Source organism: Brassica napus, unplaced genomic scaffold (genome assembly GCF_020379485.1).
Source record: "Brassica napus cultivar Da-Ae unplaced genomic scaffold, Da-Ae ScsIHWf_3038;HRSCAF=3832, whole genome shotgun sequence".
NCBI classification, from domain to species: domain Eukaryota; kingdom Viridiplantae; phylum Streptophyta; class Magnoliopsida; order Brassicales; family Brassicaceae; genus Brassica; species Brassica napus.
Window position 1 is genome coordinate 1 of NW_026016280.1, and position 22,159 is coordinate 22,159.

A 22,159-nucleotide genomic window follows, 5' to 3' on the forward strand; every position below is an offset into this window, starting at 1 on the left:
TTTCCACGTTTGAGTGAGAAGCCAGCAACAGACTTGTATTTGACTTCTTTATTATCATCATCAGAATCTAAATCTGTTTCGTAATATTCTTCTTTACGTTTGGAGTTGCTAACAACGATCAATAGCATTCCAATTCTGAGAATTTTCTGGCCTCTGCCCCTTAGACATTGCTACAAGAATTAAACCAGCTTCTTCGACAGCTGTCAAAGGACTACCAGACCCGGTAGAATCTGCCTCGTCCACGATCATCTTTCTCTCGCCTTTTATTTGATGTGCACCGTCTTCTCTCTTTAGATCTGGTCCCCCAATCAAAACGGTTTCATTGTTGGATGTCTCTAGCGATGGAAGGGTCGAGCCACTCGCTGATTCTGACATCATGTGCTCTCTTAGAGTACTCCCATTTGAAAATGACTTATTGCACTCATTTTGATGAAAAAGAAACAAGGAATAAAAAAATATAGAAGTTTTTTGGTGATAATGATTTTGATTGCTTTTGCTGCGAGAAGAGTTTGCTTGAATATATTGTTGTATGATTTGTGCATATATATAGCTTCAGAAATCTGAAGAAATCATAAATACGTACAAATACTATTCAAAAGGTAATCCAGAAATCGGAAGAAAACATAAATACGTACGAATACTATTCAAAAGGAGTTAACCACTTACCATAAGTGTTTAGTGCACTATGCTCTTAAGTCTTAACAATTAATTACTAACTGCTTATTTAGGTCTATCGATTAAGTGGTAATTAATTAACTGTAGCTTTATAAATTATTAGTCACATTGTGTCATTAACTCAGTCTCCGTCAAAACCGTTTATATAAGATATTTTGCGTGAGAGATGAATAGCCCAAACTAGAAACATGAAATAAAAGCTGTAGTTAGCCATATAAAACCATGCCATTAACATCAAAAAAGAATTAAAAATGAAATAAGATCGACAGAGAAGAGAAAGAAAAACAATTATTTAGTAGATAACAATCATAACATTATTATACATCACTTTTTGTCAAGGTATTATACATAACTTTATTTCTTAGTTTTACGCAAATAGAGAATCGAGTATATACTTGGAAAATATGAAAACAAGAACCTGTTAATAAAAAAAGAAGAGATCATTACACTCTTCTAGGCAATCCGATGAACAAATCAGTTTCGACATTGGATATGTGGATGTTTTCACAGCCAGAGGAAGATGCATTCTTCTCACTCTCTAAGTTCCTCGACTGCATCCACAAGGGCTTTTCTTCAAACTGAAATGATAACAAGTTAAATCCTAAACAAAGAAACTCAATAATCAGAGAGAAACAAACAAAAAGTTCACGAAAAACGAATAACTTTTTGACGGACGATTTTCAGATTTCCTCAAGTTAGATTTCAGTCGAAAGCACTATTAATCAACCACAAGATTTTTCATGAGAGTTAAGTCATGGATGTCAAAGGTTAATCCACCATGATGTCTATAGACTATAGCTGAATGATATTTTTGTTATTTAAAGAATAAAGAGATAAAGCGCTAAACGATTTTTTTTTTAACATCAAAAGATTATTATATTATTAAATTAGATGATCTTTGTAACTAGTAGATTAGAATATGACAGTCAACAACAAAAACATTATATATATGGAACGCTCTAACAATCTTAGCTAATGAATTTATCATTGTGTTCTATTGAGAAATCATGAAAACTTCCCTTCAGAGTTGTGAACTTATATATAGTATCCATATGTACTAGTTATAAATATAGATAGCAAAGACTAAGTTCATGATTAAATAAGTGTAGGGCGTGCAAGAATGAATACATGCATATATGTCCTTGGATTGTATATATATGCGTATGCGTATACCATTTCGTGCAGCCTAGTTCTCTCGTTCAACAGCTCTCTTTTTCCTGCAATCTAATAAGATCAAACCCAAAAAAAGCACAATGAAATTTATATATTATATGCCGTAAAGAACCAACTAAAATAATAAAGTAAAATTACCTCTGCTTTTAGTTTCCCCACCTCATCTTCATTTAACTTAGCCTGCCAAAATTGTAGAATCCGGAATAAGCAGTTGCACATGCTGGTTCGATAGCTAATCATTTAGACTCAGAAGTCCCAGAGAACATATGTTGATATGTGTAACAGAAAATACTCTAGAAGACCCTAATTATAAGCCATTAGTGCTAAACACATTATAACAAACACGTAAAGATTTCAAAATCAAGTACTATGTATTTATTAAGTTTACCTTCCTTGATCTAACAATAGTAAGGCTTTTCTCAATTTGAATAGTTATCTCTTTGAGCTCCTCCACCGAACAAGTATCTAAATCTTCCCCCATTAGCCTCCTAAGATGCATATTATCGCCTTCATGAGCTTATATAGAATCACCTATTGCATTATCTATAGAAATATCAGAAACTAACCGGCAATGACGTTGAAGAAGTTCAATGGAGTTCACCATAATCGTGATTTCATCCTTGAGATCCTGCACCTGCTGCTCTTTTTGGAGTCTCTCTTCATGAAAATATTCCCTTCTATGTAACTCACATCGTTCGATCATCTTCTTCATGCTGAATTAGTTTTCAGGATCACTTCATCAATCATCATTATAATATTTCTAAAGTATACAATTACTATTTTCCGAAAATGTTATCATGACCAACAAGAACATTCACACATATGCAAGATTTATAGATTGTATGCATATTTTCCGAGCCTAAATTCGATACATTTTGTCGATATGCGCTTGGCCTATCTCAGGATTAGTATAATTAAAAAGTATGAAAGATTTCCGGAGGATGAAGAATGTACATAGTAAGGTTTTCGATATGCCATTCCACCTATTAAAGGAGAAGAAATAGCTGAATATATAATATCAATTTGTTAGTAATATATGTCTTTTTAATTTGTGTAACTTGGTTTCCTATCTATACAAACTCAATGGCAAAAGCATTACTATAAGCTAGGATGCACTCGCCTTTCCATTACGTACCAACGATTTGCTTTAAATGGTCAAACTTGGTAAACTCGAAACTGTGAATGAAACATAAACTCTTGTTCCAAAAGTTTTGGTTGGTTAATTATCTAAACCCACTCAAGTGTAGATATTGGCAATTCGCTAACAAAATAATGGGAAGAGATGATTAGTACAGTTCACCTAGTGACTATCAATATATGGTTTCACATGATTATGATCATTGTTTGGGTTTGATAATCATTAGTGGCATCATTTAAGTTTGGATTTGGTTTAAGAAACTAACTCACCTATCGGCTATATAAGAGATCAACACATTTAATAGCATGAAAACTTCTCGAGGGCTAGAGTTTGAGACCCTAGCAAAAATCCAAAAGATCTTCTCATACTTCATGGGGGATTTTTAAATTGGTCCAATTGTACTCTTAACAGTATGGCATGAACACTAGGATGTTTCAATATAATTATAAACATGTCAAGTGGTTTCAGCATGAGTTTCAAGGCATACTAGGTTCAAAGTTCAAGAACACTTCTTTGGAAAGTCCTAAATTGATTGCTCGTGCTTAAAGAAGAACTGTGATTAGGTTTGAATTCATTTAAATAAAAACTTCGTGGTACTATTGAGTAAATAAATGACAAAAAAAAAAAAACTTTAAGAAGGCATAATTTGTTGAGAAGTTAAACGCAACAGCTACAATTAGCTAGAAATCTATTGTGCGATACATAAATAAATTAGCAAAGTAAAGTAAGAACAGTAGATTCATTTCTATAGAATAAACAGTAGATTGTAAATATGTATAAATGTGTATTAATTGGATTAAAAGTTATAGAAATGTTAGGTTACTTACTCGGAGCTAGCGTATTCGTATAGTTTGCCTTTCTGAGAAAAGACAATGGCTGCGACTTGAGTATCGCATAGAACTGAAAGCTCGTGAGCCTTCTTCATGAGACCTTTCCTACGCTTGGAGAACGTGACTTGCCTGCTCGTTAGGTTTTCGATTCTCTTGATCTCGATCTTCCCTTTCACCATCCTCCTGCCATGATTAGTGGGTGAATCCATATGAAACCCTAAGTCTGAACAATTTTAGGAAAGAGAAAATTAGTTTCTTTTTCTTTAGAAACAAACTCACTTGGATCCAAATCAAAACCAAGGTACTGTTTCTTGATAACAAAAGAGAGATCTAAACACAAGATCAGCTGTCCACACAAAAGTCAATAAGTGATAACTTCCCTAGGAAAATGATGAAAAATCTGGGGAAAAAACGAAACCAAACAAAACCTTTTTCTAAATCTGTCAAGATTCGTTTCAAAGGCCTCAAGAATCAGAAAACGACCAAGAAGATCTGTGATATTAATAAGGACGAACTTTCACAAGAAAAAAAAGAGATGAAATGAACAGAACAATAAGATCGATGATAACTAGAAATGAATGAATTGATGAGTCAAATCACTTTGATGATTTAGTCTTTCTTTGGTCAAACCTTTGTTATGCAGGGAGGAACAAACCCTAAGGTTAATAGTCTTGCTTTTGCTCTCTGATTTACATACTCTCAGGAAATAAAAATATATAAATGCCATTTTGCAGATATTACTTTCGATTATCACACACTGCTTTGCCTGCTGACTAAAAATGTCTGCTTCGCTTTTTTCTACTAATTAAAAATATGTTAATTATCGATTTTAATGAAGCTTCATATGATTTATGTTTTTTTGTAACTATCGGTCCAATTAGATTGGTCTATAGATCATTTTATAAAATATTTGATCACAAAAATAAAATATACATACTTGATATCAAATATTTTCAAATAACTTAATTTGGTATTTTCAAATGAGTTCTATCAAAATTAAATACTTTTATAAAAATAAAATAAATACTTTAATTAATTAATTATGCAGACCTAACCATTTTAAAAGTGACATAAATACATTTATCATTTGCATAATATTCTTCAATTAATTTAGGGGTTATATAGGTTTCTGAGATTTCTGTTTTCTTACAATAAGCACTTGAAATTGATCTTATGTACTTGAAATTTTATTCAGCCTATGATTTGGTGAATCTATGTTATTCGACGCAAAAGTCACTATTTTCTAAGTATCCGGGTAAAAATGAGAAAATCTAAATTTATTAGATGAAAACGAGGCAGAAAAAGTGATTACTTCATATACTTGTATGTTGAGTTAAGCTTGAGTTATCCTAATGAGATTAGGATTAAATAGATTGAGAGTTATCTATAAGATATGTTTCCTAATGAGTTTAGGAACTTAAGAGTTATATATATAAGGAGATACCAATGTGTGGTATAACTTGTGAGTTGAGAGAGCTTTAGTTTTGAGTTATTTTCTAAAGCATTAAGAGTTCTAATAAAGAGTGTTCTTGAGATTCTTTGATTCAATAATTGGTATCAAAGCCAGGTTATTGAATCAAAGAATCTCAAGAACACTCTTTATTAGAACTCTTAATGCTTTAGAAAATAACTCAAAACTAAAGCTCTCTCAACTCACAAGTTATACCACACATTGGTATCTCCTTATATATAACTCTTAAGTTCCTAAACTCATTAGGAAACATATCTTATAGATAACTCTCAATCTATTTAATCCTAATCTCATTAGGATAACTCAAGCTTAACTCAACATTCTCCCCCTTAAGCTTGATCTCTTCATTCTTCACATTTTGAACTCCAATGAATTGTCTCATCTCTTTGAACTTGATTCTCCCAAGTGCTTTGGTAAGTATATCAGCCTTTTGTTTCACACCAGCGACATGCTCTACACTCACGAGACCTTTCTCGACGCATTCTCTGATGAAATGAAATCTTGTATGAATGTGTTTGCTTCGCCCATGAAACACTGGATTCCTAGACAATGCTATTGCTGACTTATTATCGATCCTTATCACGGCCTTCTTACTGTTACCACCGAACAGCTCACTTAGAAGATCCTGTAGCCATATTGCTTGCTTGGCGGTTTCAGTTGCAGCCATAAACTCCGCTTCACAAGAAGATAAAGCAACTATCTCTTGTTTTTGAGAACACCATGTGATTGGATTTCCACCAAAGTAAAAGATGTGTCCGGTTGTGCTCTTGCCATCATCGGGATCAACATTGTAACTACTATCACTATAACCCACCAATCCTTCTTGCGGTCTTGCTTCAAAGATCAAACCGTGCGATAGGGTTCCTTGAAGGTACCTCAAGACTTGCTTCAAAGCGGCTTTATGGGACTCCTTAGGATTGTGCATGTACCGACTTAGGATACCTACACTACACGCTAGGTCAGGTCTTGTATGTATCAGATAGCGCAAACAACCAATGTTTCTCCGATACTCTCTCTCGTCTACACCCTTCTCCTCATCCGCTTTGCCTAGTTTTAGACCTGCATCCATTGGTATCTGCGTCGCGTTACATCCTTTCATCCCAGCCTCCTCTATGATCTTTGCTGCATATTTCTCTTGACTTAACACTATACTTCCTTTTCTCTGCGTGACTTCTATCCCAAGGTAATAACTCAGCTTTCCAAGGTCAGTCATGTCGAATTTGGCTGCCATATCCTTCTTGAAATCGATTATCATGTCCAAGCTGGAGCCTGTTACCAATAGATCATCGACATACACGGCCACCATCAACAAATGTCCGTGCTCTTTCTTTTTATAAAGCGACGGCTCCTTGAGGCATCTATCAAACTTCAACTCATGAAGTGTAGCGTTGAGTTTTTCATTCCAGGCTCTTGGAGCTTGGCGTAGACCGTATAGTGCCTTTCTTAACTTATAAACTTTAGTTTCTTTTCCTTTGATGATGAACCCCTCTGGCTGTGATACGTATACTTCTTCTTTTAAATCACCGTGTAAAAAAGCTGTTTTCACATCAAGATGATGTAGCTCCCAACCATGTGAGGCTGCAACTCCGATGATCAAACGAACTGTTTCTATCCGTGCAACAGGTGCGAACACCTCATCAAAGTCTATTCCATGTTTCTGTATGTATCCTTTAGCAACCAGACGTGCCTTGTATTTGTTGATACTCCCATCAGAGTTCCTTTTAATTTTAAAGACCCACTTCAATCCAATTGCTTTACAATTCCGAGGGAGGTCAACTAAACTCCAAGTATCGTTCTTCACGATCGATTTGATTTCGTCCTCACATGCATCTCTCCAAACCTTTAGTTCTTTCGCATCTTCATAGCTCCAAGGTTCCTCGTTCACAAGCATCAATAGATGCTCGTATTCTAACTCGCAAAGTGTTTCATACATCTCATCTTCTTCACACAGTAACTCGTAATCATCAAGATAGCTTGGCTTATTGATCGTACGGGAGGAGCGTCTTAGGATCACTGGTTCTTCTTCATGATCACTTTCTTCTTCCTCGAGCTCAGGATCACTTTCTTCTTCTTTTATTGTAGCTTGATCACATAATCCTGAATCGTGATTTCCAAAAATTATTATACTAGTGTCTACTTCTTTCTGTTCCTGTATCCACTTCCACCTATGTTCTTCATTAAAGACCACATCTCTACTAACCACTATTCTTCTTGTTGTCGGATCAAGTAGTCGGTAAGCCTTTGTTCCCGGCTCAGTTCCGAGATGAACCAACGCTCGAGACCTATCATCTAATTTTTTCAGATGTGGTGTAGTAATTTTTGCGTAACCAACGCATCCGAAAACCCTCACGTGCTCAACGTGCGGCTTCTTCCCCTTAAAGCTTTCGTATGGGGTCTGAAGTACTAGAGTTCGAGTAATGATCCTATTGATGAGGTAGGTTGAATGCCTTACTGCCTCTCCCCAAAGAAAATTTAGAACATCCATATGTTTCAAGATGCTTCGTGTCATCTCTAGAAGCGTTCTGTTTCGTCTCTCGACGACCCCGTTTTGTTGTGGAGAGTATGGGGCCGTTAAATGTCGTTCAATGCCCGAGCTCTCGCAGTACTCTTTGAATTCGACTGATGTAAATTCTCCCCCCCCTATCAGTTCGTAGCGTTTTGATCTTTGACCCTGTCTCTTGTTCGACTACGGTCTTAAACCGTTTGAACTTTGTAAAAGCTTCACTTTTCTCCTTTAAAAGAATACTCCACATGTATCAAGACAAATACATACTTGTTTCCTCCTGCGGTAGATGGAGTAATTGGACCGCATAAATCTCCATGTATCAGCTCTAATACTCTAGATGCACGGTAAGAGCTTGCTTGCGGAAAAGACTTTCGTATTTGCTTCCCACGTAAGCATGCCGCACATGTCTCCTTCTCGATTCCAAAACGAGGCATACCGACCACCATATTCTTTTCTACCATTAGCTTTAGGTTGTTTAGACCTATGTGCCCCAAACGTGAGTGCCACTTCGAGGACTCCTTTTGATGTACCAGCTGCAAGCATTTTGTATTCTCTACCTCCATGACTACCTTGTACAATCGATTTGGAGCTCTTTTTGCTTGTACAAGAAGCTTGTTATCACGATCATACAGGAGCAAAGCATCTCCTACCATTCTGATCTCACAACCTGACTCGGTGGCTTGCCCGAGGCTTATTATGTTACTTCGAAGATTAGGAATGTAGTAGACGTCAGAGAGTATTTTCTTTTCTCCATTCTTTGTCGCAAAGACAATTGAGCCTTTCCCGGTTATATCTATTCGCGAGTCATCTCCAAATCTCACCTTTCCTGTTATACTTCTATCTATCTTTGAGAAGTATTCAAGATTTCCTGTCATATGGTTGCTGGCTCCATTGTCTAAGTACCATAAATTATCTCCCGCTGAAGTGACGTTAAGCTTGTTAGGAATGACATTCCGTTCGTTAAGGTACACAATTTCATGAACCATTAGTTCATCAGCTTCATGTGTAGTGTTTGCTTCACTTTCTTGTGTCTCTTGAAGTTTTAATAAGCGATCGGGGCAGTTTTGCGCGAAATGCCCTAGCTTATCACACCTGAAACACACCACTCTTGATGCATCTCTTTCTTGGCGGTAATACCCTCCGCTTTGTTGACTGCCATAACGCCCACGTCCTCTTCCTTGATATCCGTTACGACCTCCTCTGCCTCGTCCTCTTGACGTGTCGTATCTCTCTCGATAAGGCTGCGACTGACCTCCTGAATCATTGGTGTACATAAGCTTGTTTTGCCCCTGATCTTCTTGATTCTCCTCTTCTTCTTCCTCAGAAACTCTTTCTTCATATGCTTTTAACCGTCCCACAATGTCCTCAAAGTTCGTTTTATTAAGATCAAGAACTTGTTCCAAAGAAGCCACGATGTGTATATATTTCTTGCGGGGCAAGCTATGAAGAAACTTCTTAACCATCTTTGGTTCCTCAATAATCTCACCAAGGGCTGCAGATTTTGTTGCTAGTTCAGAAATTTTCCCGACAAAACCATCAATAGAGTCGGTCTCCTTCATCTTCAATCGACTGAAATCTGCTGCTAGGGTTTGCAACCGAGCCTCTTGCACACGATCAGCTCCCATATGTCTCATCTTAATCGCTTCCCACATCTCTTTTGAGGTATCAAGGTTTCCCACCTGAAGTATTAAGGACTCGGGTATGGATTGAAATAATAATGCCCTCGCGACATCATTCTTTTCTCCGGTTTTCTCCCCTGGATCAATGGCCTCCCAGACCTTATGGACTTTCAATGCCGCCTGCATTCGCATTGTCCACACAGTGTAGTTTGTATCGCTGAGCATCGGACATTTTATGGTTGATAATCCGCTGCTCTTAGTGTTGCTATTCACGGCAACAATATCTCCCATGATTTTTCCTTAGATTCAATGTAAAGCTCTGATACCAATTATTGAATCAAAGAATCTCAAGAACACTCTTTATTAGAACTCTTAATGCTTTAGAAAATAACTCAAAACTAAAGCTCTCTCAACTCACAAGTTATACCACACATTGGTATCTCCTTATATATAACTCTTAAGTTCCTAAACTCATTAGGAAACATATTTTATAGATAACTCTCAATCTATTTAATCCTAATCTCATTAGGATAACTCAAGCTTAACTCAACATTTGTAGTGATCTGATACTTATTTTCTTCACTTTGACGTTGTAATTGTCAAAGTTTGTGATCATAATATGTCATGCTATCACAGTCGACTTAATGGGTTATACGGGCCCTGAGCAAAATATAAGAAGTGGTCTCTCCTATATAAATATGATGATTAAACGGGCCTTATTATGAGCTGGTCTAACTAAACACGTACACTCAATTCACAGGATGGGCTCAAATAAACGGGCTTTAGTAGTGCAAGAAAAAATGTTTAGGGTAAAAAAAAAGGTGGACAAGCGGAATATCGATCCCGGTGCCTCTCGAATGCTAAGCGAGCGCTCTACCATCTGAGCTACATGCCCATTGATGTTAACTTGGTTACATAATAACAAATATTCTTTCATCTAATAGCTCAGTCTCCCCCAAAACCCTAACTTCCAGTCTCTGTATCTGATTATAAAACGGTGAAAGTCCTAAACTTTAGTTTCTTCAACCCAATCTAAATTTATTTTTCTTTTTCTTTTTGGTTTCAGCTTCTTGTTCAGCTTCTTGCTTATATGTTGAGAATACTATGATTCTTGAAAGTTCTCAGACATCTTTGGTATTGATACCTTATACTAAATCTATTTTACAAAACAACTTTTTGTGTTCGTGAATCTTTGTGTTTCTGTTGTGAAGTGGGGTTTGTGTTCTTTGCAAGTGACGATTAAACAGACAGGGACATCAGAAATTATCTGTGTTGACTAAAGTCTATAATGGGAATATCTGATGCATTAACAGTCCTCTTTACCTTTCAGTTTTCAAAATCCCTTTTTATTATCTACAATTGTTTTGATTGAAAATTTGAGGCTTTACCAATGATGGAATTCAAATAAATTATCAGATCCGATGTGTAACAACATAAGTGATTACAATCTTGATGCTGAGTTAAAGCCTTTGAATTATCCTTAATATTTGAACCTTGCTCTTGATAGTTGAGATAGGTAGTCCAAAACCCAGATTTAAAGAATAAAGTCAGTTTCTGTTTTATTGCTACTATTCAAAATGTTATGAAAATTCCAAAATATTTTTGACGTTTCTGACTACAGTAGCAATTGTGCAGCTGAAACGTCATAGTTTTACCCTCTGCCCTATAGAAGCACATGAACATTGAGGCCATCTGGCCATGTCACGTAGTTCTAATCTTTTCTTGATTCAATTAGTGAAACATCACATTTGGGATTGACTCAGCCAATTGACAGATATATTATATACAAGAGAAAAACCATAATATATAATTATAACACATCAAAACACAGTGAAAAATTGAGCAAAAATATGAAACTAGCTCTTGTTTATGCATATATATACCTTTGGGTGGGAAAGATTTACAGAATATCTCATTCGTTCGAAGCCCACAATACTTAAACAATAGTATACAAGCCCAATAACTGTAGATACGCGCCACACTTTATGATCCAAACCCAATAGTGTAATAGTGTACAAGCCCAATATTTCTTTTCTTTTCTAATACGCGCCACACTATTTGGGTCCTCTGCTTCGGCAGTGTACGATGCCGAACGAAAGAAGACACCGAAGATGTTAAGGCTCTTCCATCACATCATGTATACTTTTCCAGTTTGGACCTCTCTTAGGAGCATATACCTTAATCACTATAGTAAGCATATATATGGAGAAAGAAACCCCACAACCATAATTTTTTGTTTGCTCATAGTTTGGATTTCAAAATTTTAAATCAACATCCTACAATTTACAGATCAGTTTCTGTAACAATTAATTTATAATTATAAAATAGATGGTTTAGATAACAAGTATAGTTAGAATACATTAATTTATTCGTCATATATTAATTTAGTTTTGTAATTGTGTTTTCGTTTTAAAATAAAGATCATTTGGGAAGGTGATCAATTATATACCGATAAGAGTGCCAGTCGTAATTGTTTGGTACTTTGGTGAAACCCAACTATGCCAAAGATGAAAAGTGAAAATATCCATCGTGCTTATTGTTCGTTCATCATTTTCTTTTCTTTTTTGACTGAAGGCTTATTCGTCAAATTATTAATAATGTATGTTTACTACTAGCAAATGGAAAACATGGAATGGCGCTGCCCAAAACTTTTAGCGTTATATTTCTCTTATCAATATATTTTGGAGAAATAGTGAAAATGTTATTTTGATCATTTAATATGTTTCAATAATTCATACTTTCTATTTAAAAGAATTTTTCTTTTTTTTTGAACAAAGTGCTTTCAGTTTGTGGTATGAACCTCGGTAAAAAAAGTAACTAGACTGGTTGTTTGTCATCTGTTAGATTAAATTGAATATATAATATTTTTTACATTTTTTTTAACTTTAAAAGGTTAAACCTGAGTCTATTAAAAACAGAGAACCAACCTTCCGATAGGAGGTACAACTCACGGATAGAGCTTCTCCCGAGTATTCAAATGGGCTGAAATGCAGTAGTCCATGTCCGTATAGAATGACCAGAAAAGTGTGACTTAGTTTCGCATGACAGGTGGATCGAACCTGAAATGTAGTGATATAATTTTTTACATTAATCGGCAAAGAATACATTCTTTCTGAAACCATAAGCCAATAAGGATCACAATCTTTCTGGAGCCAAATGAAACTTAAGAATATGAACAAACGAAAAGATGAAATACTAAAATTGAAGCCTAGAACACATTGGAAAAACAAAGTGAATGTCCTGATTATAGCGACCAACGGGTAAGAACGGGCAAGAGTGCGCCGATCGTCAAATTACAAATAGAAACAAGTTAAAGAATCTTGTTTGTGGACTTGAAATAACTTCCAAATTGAAAGCTGCCAAATTGGTTCTTTGGATACGAAGTTACTGTGACAGGACAGATAGGTTTTAAATTTGAAGTTAAAATTTAGATTTTCTGTATACAAATTATTTATTTTAAACGAGGGTTATAATGTTGAGATTAAGATCTAAATTTCACAGCTAATCCCATAATAGCTATAGTTGTTGCGAACCTATTTTGTTAACCAAGTGATCCGAACAAACCTGGCTAATCCAATAATAACTAAAACGGTGGAAACATTAGTACATTACCTACCAGATTTTCAACTAGGAGTTTGATCCAGTTCTGTAAAGATCACGTGCATATATTTTTGTTTCTGATGGATAACGCGGAAAGAATGCGAATATATGCTTTGTACCTTCTTTAAGTTACAAACCTCTGCCCACATTCAATATCATATGTGCATATCTCATGGTTCACTTCTGTGGTGTTTTCTATCATGACCTAAAAAAGTGGACCACTAGATCTAGTTTTCTACTGATCAATACTATTAAAACAGAAACATGACTTATTGATATAGGTGTTATCCAACTATTTTAATACAATTATTAAAATTTCTTATTAATCATTTAAGATAAATATTATACAAAGAAAAACATATATATGACTAAAAACACAAATATAAAAATTAAATTTCAACAAAAATATAAAACAAAAAATATACCCGTTTTTTAAGGGTGGATTAAAATCTAGTTAAGATATAAAATTGTGTCACAAAAAATAGATATAAATTAAATATGAAAGACTTAAACAAATACAATACCAGAGACCATACATATGTTTGTTTTTAAATGATGCATATTCTGTTTATGCAAATATATAATTTAATTATAAGGATAATCACAGGTTGATTTAAAAATGATAAATAATGATTTATTAATCTTGATTTAAGATTAAAAACAAAATTTATATGCATATTCATACTGAGTCATACAAATAAATTGTGTGTTCAATAAAAAGTAATTGCAACGATTATAGATTGGAACCGTTCATCCTGAGATTTGTGTTTTACAAAATGAGATTTATCGTAAAATATTTATTAGTAGAATTGTTTATCAAAATTACATATATCAGTTTTAAGAAAACATATATCAACTGAATTTGAGTAGGATTAACTCCAAATGTTTCCCACCATATAACACACGATTAAAAACTAAATAAATAATGCGATTCTAGGCGAACACCCACTTCAAGTGTCCAACACATATTCCTCTTTTTTTAGTCCAACACATATTCCGAAATCAAAGTGTGTTAGCAATGCACCGAACGCACTTCGCTCTTCAAAACAGAATAACCTTTTAAAAAGAATATTATACATAGACTCCTTTGACCTTTTCTAAGTGGTTCTTCTATTTGTAATAAAAGATTTCAATTTTGACGAATAAGGTAACAAGACTAAAGAACCAATAAGGGTATCAGCAGAAACATCAAACATCAAACATGTTTGATGTTTGATTCTTCCTTGAAAGAGAGTTCCAAAACTTATAAACTATAAAAATTAAATATTAGTACTATTTTGTTTGCTAAATATTACTATATATATATGTATATCAAAAAGTACTACTACTGAAACATCAACCTTTTATCATTTTTATTTTCTAGCATGCACCTACTTCTTTAATTAAAGTAAACTATTTCATCTCAAAAGTGGTTGGATTATTGTTACTTGATAAATAAAATATAAAAATCATACAAGGTAATTTATTTATTTTCAAATAATGATTATAAATGTTCTCAACAGATGATACTACAACATATTTGCATTTTAAAAAATATTCTGCTATAGTTTATAGTGTGTATATAGACATGTTGATCTCTAAGTCTAATTAACTTTTGTTCTATTAAATTAATATCGAAAATCTGAACCCTAAACTCATTCACTATTTTTGTATATGAATGTTAAAGAACTTTTCACTTTTTATTTTTATTTTTTGCAACTGAAGAACTTTTCACTCTTTCCACCATAAATATTCAATACCATATATCACAGATTTATTTCTTTGCAACTTATTTTCGAAAGTATTGTCTTTATTCATTGTACTACTTAACTGACGTAATCATTCATTGTATTTCATTACAATTATAGTAACTATGCTTAATGCGTTAGATTCAAAGAATCGTAGTTATCTGTTCTCTTGTTAGTTTTGCAAATATGTTTTTATTTTGTAGCTCCTATAATTTATTAATTTTTTTCATTAAGTCTAGTAATATATTTTCAAATTTAATTAATTTTATTGATACTAAAAAAGCTCAGAAAAGTTATTTTTTTCTTTAAAAGTGGCAAGTGCTAAAACAACCTACTCAAGTTGCGTTACACATTACGTATCTTTCTCCTCTCACACTCACACACACAAATATGGGGAACTATATTTTTTTTATTTTCCAAATTCTAGAAAAAATGTTTTAATTCTTATAATTAACAAAATAAAATATTTTAATATTTTTTCTCCAATCCTTTATAGTTTCATTTGGCCTTTTCCTTTATACTTTCACTTCATCTTCCTAACCTTTCTCCCCAACTTCTCTGTTCATCGTTTTCTCCTCTTTATTTATAATAAATATAATCACATAGTATTCTCTGAATCCATCTCTCCAAAAAACACCGTTCAAGATCAAATAAATAAACCATATGTTGGTTATTCATTCAATATTTAGGGTTTAAGGTTTCTTGGGCCGGGGAGGGATAAAAGATGGAGAGCTTTTGTGAGTTTCAGAAGGAAGAAGAGCAGATAGATCTTCCTCCAGGGTTCAGGTTTCATCCAACAGATGAAGAACTCATAACTCAATATCTCCACAAGAAGGTTCTTGACATCAGCTTCTCAGCTAAAGCTGTTGGTGAAGTTGACTTCAATAAGTCTGAGCCATGGGAGTTACCGTGTATGTTTTCAATGATCACCATAATGATCAGAACTGTTCTTTTCTTTGTCCTCTTCTTGAAACATAACATTGTTGGGGACTGATTTTACAGGGATGGCAAAAATGGGTGAGAAAGAATGGTACTTCTTCTGTGTGAGGGACAAAAAATATCCAACCGGTTTGAGGACAAACCGGGCTACTGAAGCCGGTTATTGGAAGGCCACCGGGAAAGATAAGGAGATTTACCGAGGTAAATCACTTGTTGGAATGAAGAAGACACTTGTATTCTATAGAGGAAGAGCTCCTAAAGGTCAGAAAACCAATTGGGTGATGCATGAGTTTAGGCTTGAAGGAAAACTCTCTGCTCATAATTTACCTAAAACCGCAAAGGTTTTTTTCTATCTAAAAGTTCTGTTTCTGCTTTGTTTTTCTCTTTTTCTTTGGTTTAGTAACACTTTTGTTGGAGTTTTCAGAATGAATGGGTGATATGTAGAGTGTTCCAGAAGACTGCTGGAGGGAAGAAGATCCCTATTTCAAGTCTAATCCGAATCGGTTCACTTGGAACCGGCTTTAACCCTTCTCCTTTGCCCCATTTAACCGATAATTCGAGTTACAATGATAAAACCAAAACAGAACCGGTTTACGTGCCCTGCTTCTCCAACCAAACTGATCAAGCCCAAGGAAACACACTCAATGGCTTCATCAGCCCTGTTCTTAACTCGATCCAAGCCGACATTTTCCACAGGATTCCACTCTACCAAAGCCCGATGCTCGCTCAAGAACGTTCGGTTCTACAGGCTATGGTTGATAACAACACAAGGCAGAGTCTCAAAGCGATGAGTGTCTCACAAGAAACCGCAGTTTCTACTGACATGAACACTGATACTTCGTCGGATTTTGAATACGGTAAGAGACGACTCAGTGCTCAAGAAGACCCGTATTCCTCCACTGGACTGGTTGATCTTGAACCTTTCTGGAATTACTGAAGAAGATTCAGTAGCCTCATGTCTACGATTCACTGTCATGAAAGAACGTAAGAAAACTTTTGACTTTTCCACCTTATAGTATGGTGTGTTAAAGTTTGTATAATTTTTAACCATCTCAACTTCCACTATATATTATACTCTTGAAAAAACTTAATTTATGAATTGGTACAAATGGGTATTATATAATATAAATGATGATAATATGCATATATATGCCCTAAGAGTCTGTAGGATAATTTTACCCTTTAATCACCGTTTTTTTGTGTTTTGAAATTTGAAGCTGAAGGTCTTATAGTGTGAAAGTTAATTCATAAGAGGCTTACATTTTAATATTACTTGGTGATAGAAGTCTGCCAATTTTTGTAATAACAATCTAACATAAAGTATATGTGGTGACCGTTCATACCATGTATACTAATTTTGAAGACATGCTATATTTGTTTTTGAATGAAAATAATATGCACCCTCCTATATTTTAATTGTAAATACAGTTCAGATTATTATGGCATGGCCTTAGTTTGTACTAAAAATAGTAATTATCATCTGATTTATAAGCCGTAGAATGTGTGGGTGAACTATTGAAGAATAAACGAAATAAACACAGTTCAAATTATATATACTGTATATGTTTATGCATCCCCATCTGGTTTATTAAAATATCGGGAATGTGTAAAGTGAAACACAATTTCCATGAAAATAAAACCTAAATTCACGTAACGTATCAATTAGTAGAGTTTCAAAAGTATGTCATTTCTAATACTACTAGAAATATGTGAGGAGAAATAGGTATTTAAGGTTTACCGCTTACGATATCATATAGTTCTTTTTTTTTGGGCATCATAAGAAACATATAATTCTACAGGCTTCACTGAAAGTGGAGTGAAGCCATTAGACACACACAAATTCATTTAAAGTAAATAACGACACATAAAACAAGTCTTTGTAACAACGAAATCTCTTCCAACACTGGAAGCATGCACCCTTAATTTTTTTTATTGCAAATACTCATACTCAGAGTCAGTAGATGGATGCTCAGACTCCTCGGAGCTGAGCTCCTAGTATCCTTCTCCTTTGCCTTTGCCTTCTCCTTTGCCTTCTCCTTCCTTCTCCTTTGATGTGTCCTTCTCCTTTTCCTTCAATGTCTTCTGCTGTTAAAGGGCATTCTGCGAGACATAGGCTATTCCAAAGCCATAATGATAGCTCCTTTGATATCAGGTCAAGACGTGGCTGTGATAAAAGAATATTGATATTTTTTCTCCCTTTGCAAAACTCAAGAGCATGGAGGATCTCCGGGTGTTCTGAGATGTCCTCCATGATTACCACCAGATTTAATGGTTGACGATGGCCAATAGCCTTGCGCATAAAGTCCACGAAAACCTTCTTGCGTCTCTCTTCTTTAGTGCCTGCGTGTCGCATGGGGAATGGGAAATAGATATTCCCCAAGACATCACACATCTTAAAAGCGTCACAATAAACAAAGAATGATCTTGACATCATCAGATTACGGCAACCCGTAACACGAATCGAATATTCAATGTTTGAAACAGCATTATTAACGGGGAGACCCTCAGGGACCGGGCATCCAGAGAAGTCCCAGAAGACGATTGTTTCGGCCATGTTGTAGTAATGGTATCCTCTTCCAAGATTGGCAAGTACTTAGGCTGTGCTAAGATACAGTTGTATCGTTTCATTTCCAGTAGATTAAAAGCGCATTCGAAGTTGAACTGGGAATGCCTTGAGATGTCTCCAATGATCCCACCATGTCCCAGCACACCACTACTTCTGCCGTTCTGAACCGGGCGATTTCTTTGTCGGTGAAGCGAACCATGGTTTCCAGGAGACTATTGCTTTCGCCGCAAAAGAAAAATCCAAGACGAATTAACTTATTTTAGGGTTCCTCTCTGTGGCTGCGTATATCACCGAGCGAGAGACGCGAGCCTTTATAGCTCTGCCCTCACGTGTTCAGGGCCTCATTTTTTGACGATATCATATAGTTTAGAAATGTTTTATTATTAAATAGTCTTAATAAGAATAATATTTCTAACTAAATAATTAAGAAATGAAAACAGTGCATATATTATTTTGACAAGAATAACTATATACTATACTATATATGTATAATAATAGTAGTTAAACTAGTTAGCATTTTTAGAAATGTGACATTAGCAAAAAAAAAAAAAAAACTTTGAAATGTCGTCTAGTTAACTTTTTCAATCCCTATTGGCTATTGCATTCGTCATCACGGATCTATTCCGTTATAAAGCTGTTATGCGTGATGCTTGAAATTTGTGTTTCTATCTTGTTACGTAGCACATCTTTTATTTCATATATATCTATATATATAATATATGTCTCATACAGCTTTATTATGGTTGAGATTTATAATTAGTTTACATGCATGGTTACACATTATTTATTGTGGTTACTATTCAACTTTTGTGCTCCTTCCATACAATTTTTTTTTCGTTTTTTTTTCATTGATTAACCAAGTAAAATAAAATAAAAGTTAGAACCATGATACTCTATTCATACCGCAATACACGACCTGTTAAATAAACTTAAATTTTACAAAAATAAATATCCAGATATACTACTTAATTTGATGAGAATTTCTTAAGGGCCATAAAAATGATAAGTGATTTAGGAGTTCTTATTAAACACTAGAGATTTTTTCCGCGCTTCGCGCGGATTGTGTCTTATAAATTTATATTATTTATAATATTATTTGTCGGTTTTTTCTTTTACATTAACTTCTTGTCTTTTCAATGTTAGTTTTTCTTAATTTAAATTTATATGTTTATAGTTTTTCATTTTTCTTGTTGTAGATGGAGAATTATATTTTTTATTGATGGTTTTTTGTATGTGATAAACTTTTTGAAATTTTAAAATAATGTTATATATAGTACGATTAACACATTAAAGAAGAGAAACATATTCAGACACATTTTACACAGGTTTTATATGCATAATTTTAAACATTATATATGTATATATTATAAGTTTGAAACATGTAAATGCTTTCTAAAGCTAAATACTTGTTCTGAGTTTACATAACTTATCGAAAGTTTTATCTCTTTTTAAATTCAAATCACAGAAAAAAATATCAAAAAGTCAGTATATATGGGGTTTTTGGGTTTTTAAATCAATACTGAAAAATTACATGAATCAGATAACAACAGTTTTGTAAACAATTATAAAATTTGACCGAGCCAAAGATTTTCACACAATATGTTATTTCTTCTTCAAATTGCGAAGAGTCTATAGGCACAAGAAAAAAAAATCATAATTTTTGTTTTCACTTATATAACATTTTTCCTCCTTTACACACGGAGTTTATTACACTGCTATAAGCAATGGAGAACTCTATTCATATAAGATTCACATCTATGCATTTTGACAAAGAAGAATTTTAGCCATCTTTAGTTTCGGAATGGCCCAACTTCAGTCATATACACTATATTTTCTCTATGATTCAAATCTTACAATTTTAATATATGTGCAGATTTTCATGTGAAAAAGCACGCACGCCATCTATCATTCAACCTATTACTTTTTCTAAAGTAAACACTATAATCCTCGTTTGGTTAGCTCCACAAACTAATCTCTTTGGATCAGTTTACTAAAAAATATGGATACTAATGTCAGAAAAAATATAAACACTATCAACAATAAATATTGGCACAAGACTATTTGGTTCAAGGAACATATTCCACGTGATGTGTTTATATCAAGGCTGGCTTTGCGGAGAAGACTGCCAACCAAGGATCGCTTGAGGCGTTGGGAGTTAAATGTCTCTGGAACGTGCGTCCTTTGTAATCTTGAAATAGAGACTCACCATCATCTCTTCTTTGAGTGCTCTTTCTCTCGCTTGATATGGGAGCTTTTTGCTCCTGAAGTTTGGATTTCTCCTCCGGCTGATCTACACTCTGTTGCAAGCTGGATCAATCAACCTCGCGTCAATGCAGATGCGCATGCTACTCTAGTCATGAAGCTCTACTTTCAGTCAGCCATCTACCTGCTGTGGAAAGAGCGTAATGCTCGTGTGTTCACAGCTGTCTCCTCACCTTCATCAGTCATCCTTGCCTCTCTCGACCGTATGATGCGTGACCGTCTCCTCTCTTACCCGGCAAGTTCTCCTTTCTCCTCTTATCTACTTCTTTTTATCTTTCTTGTATAAGACTTCCTTAAGGTTTTTTTTTACCTTGAGTTGTTGTTGGTTGTTTTTGTTTCCTTGTTGTAATAAGTTGTTTAAAAACAACAGTGTAACCTTTCCGAAAATGATATTCTTAATATCTTACCAACAAAAAAACAACAAATATTGACTTATTTATGTGAATATATATTTTATTTTAAATCATTATAGGGGACGAAGAAAGCACCATAATTTGTACAACAAATTTTCTTAGATTCACCTCATCATACTCACCATTTTACCATTTTAATTACATAATTTTACATGAGCTTCTTTACCTTTCCCGATTATTTTCTCTTTATTTATAACTATAATATAAAGTTATAAACTATATATATTATAAATTAATAGTTTATTTACCCTTGAAGTCTAACGATTAAAAATAGAACATAATTCAATATAGATATATGATTCTATTAATAAATTAGCAGTTACAAATTTGAAATTTCTAAAAATATTAAAAGTTGTATGTTAGTTAATTATCTTCTAAATGACATCTATTTCTAATTCTTTTTGGATGAGAATATTTTGGCTCAGGTGGATAGTCCCAAAAGCCTTGAATTTAGTCTCTTTTATATAGTAGGATTCTTTACTTTTCTCGATTATTTTCTCTTTATTTATAACTACAATATAAAGTTATAAACTATATATATTATAAATTAATAATTTATTTACCCTTGAAGTCTAACGATTAAAAATAGAACATAATTCAATATAGTATATGATTCTATTAATAAATTAGCAGTTACAAATTTGAAATTTCTAGAAATATTAAAAGTTGTATGTTAGTTAATTATCTTCTAAATGACATCTATTTCTAATTCTTTTTGGATGAGAATATTTTGGCTGAGGTGGATAGTCTCAAAAGCCTTGAATTTAGTCCCTTTTATATAGTAGGATTTATGAATTATCTATTCTATTAAAACTGAAAATTTTAAGTGATTTATAACATCTTCTTCCTTTCATTTTAACTAATTTAAACAAATTTATTTATTATCTTTTTCAAATAATTCAATTTCATTTATTACATAGTATAAAATATAACTTACTTATTTTTAATTTTTTTATTACATCTTTTACATTTTTTTTATTCTTCCTATTTACTTTATTAATTATATTTTCCATAATAATTTGATTGCATTTATATTGCGTTGACCAAAATAATTTCACAAGTTTGAATGAAATTGATTTGTTCATGACAAGAATTCAACCGATTAATAATTTTCTTACATAATTAGTTAGACATGAGAATCTAGGTACCAATTTGGGTAAGGATCATTTTTTGAGTATCGAATGTTTGGGTTTAAAATTAATCTTTGTTCGGATATTATAAATTTCAGACGGGGATCGGA

General features: G+C 33.8%; 3 protein-coding genes, 1 non-coding gene and 1 pseudogene across 4 annotated transcripts; 3 read left to right on the top strand and 2 right to left on the bottom strand.

Moving 5' to 3' along the window:
- Positions 1 to 1,118: 1,118 nt before the first annotated feature.
- LOC106369921 (MADS-box protein AGL71-like) lies at positions 1,119 to 4,025 on the bottom strand. Its single transcript, XM_048774262.1, has 6 exons — positions 3,814 to 4,025; positions 2,415 to 2,561; positions 2,237 to 2,336; positions 1,987 to 2,028; positions 1,849 to 1,899; positions 1,119 to 1,253 (listed from the first exon to the last, which is right to left on the bottom strand). Exons 1-6 carry the CDS (start codon positions 4,023 to 4,025, stop codon positions 1,119 to 1,121), a joined length of 687 nt encoding a protein of 228 aa, XP_048630219.1.
- Positions 4,026 to 10,637: 6,612 nt separating this feature from the next.
- On the top strand, positions 10,638 to 10,720 carry LOC125602923 (annotated as a pseudogene).
- A 77-nt stretch (positions 10,721 to 10,797) lies between these two features.
- On the top strand, positions 10,798 to 10,875 carry LOC125602924. The gene has a single exon (XR_007335102.1). It is a non-coding gene; the product is annotated as a small nucleolar RNA snoR124 (small nucleolar RNA).
- A 4,237-nt stretch (positions 10,876 to 15,112) lies between these two features.
- LOC106444178 (NAC domain-containing protein 100-like) lies at positions 15,113 to 17,035 on the top strand. The gene is made up of 3 exons (XM_013885712.3): positions 15,113 to 15,650; positions 15,742 to 16,019; positions 16,103 to 17,035. Exons 1-3 carry the CDS (start codon positions 15,464 to 15,466, stop codon positions 16,613 to 16,615), a joined length of 978 nt encoding a protein of 325 aa, XP_013741166.1. The 5' UTR covers positions 15,113 to 15,463; the 3' UTR covers positions 16,616 to 17,035.
- A 612-nt stretch (positions 17,036 to 17,647) lies between these two features.
- Positions 17,648 to 18,232, bottom strand: LOC106353817. Its single transcript, XM_013793625.1, has one exon. The coding sequence runs from the start codon at positions 18,230 to 18,232 to the stop codon at positions 17,648 to 17,650; it is 585 nt and encodes a 194-aa protein (XP_013649079.1).
- Between the last annotated feature and the right edge of the window lie 3,927 nt (positions 18,233 to 22,159).

Bases quoted from the DNA above. Each gene is read 5' to 3' on its own strand.
- LOC106369921 (XM_048774262.1), bottom strand. From the start codon at position 4,025: ATGGATTCACCCACTAATCATGGCAGGAGGATGGTGAAAGGGAAGATC. The intron at 2,029-2,236 runs GTAAACTTAATA...CAATTTTGGCAG, and splicing joins CTATTGTTAGATCAAGGAAG to GCTAAGTTAAATGAAGATGA. The intron at 1,254-1,848 runs GTATACGCATAC...TTATCATTTCAG, and splicing joins GAACTAGGCTGCACGAAATG to TTTGAAGAAAAGCCCTTGTG.
- LOC106444178 (XM_013885712.3), top strand. From the start codon at position 15,464: ATGGAGAGCTTTTGTGAGTTTCAGAAGGAAGAAGAGCAGATAGATCTT. The intron at 15,651-15,741 runs GTATGTTTTCAA...CTGATTTTACAG, and splicing joins TGAGCCATGGGAGTTACCGT to GGATGGCAAAAATGGGTGAG. The intron at 16,020-16,102 runs GTTTTTTTCTAT...TGGAGTTTTCAG, and splicing joins ATTTACCTAAAACCGCAAAG to AATGAATGGGTGATATGTAG.
- LOC106353817 (XM_013793625.1), bottom strand. From the start codon at position 18,232: ATGGCCGAAACAATCGTCTTCTGGGACTTCTCTGGATGCCCGGTCCCT.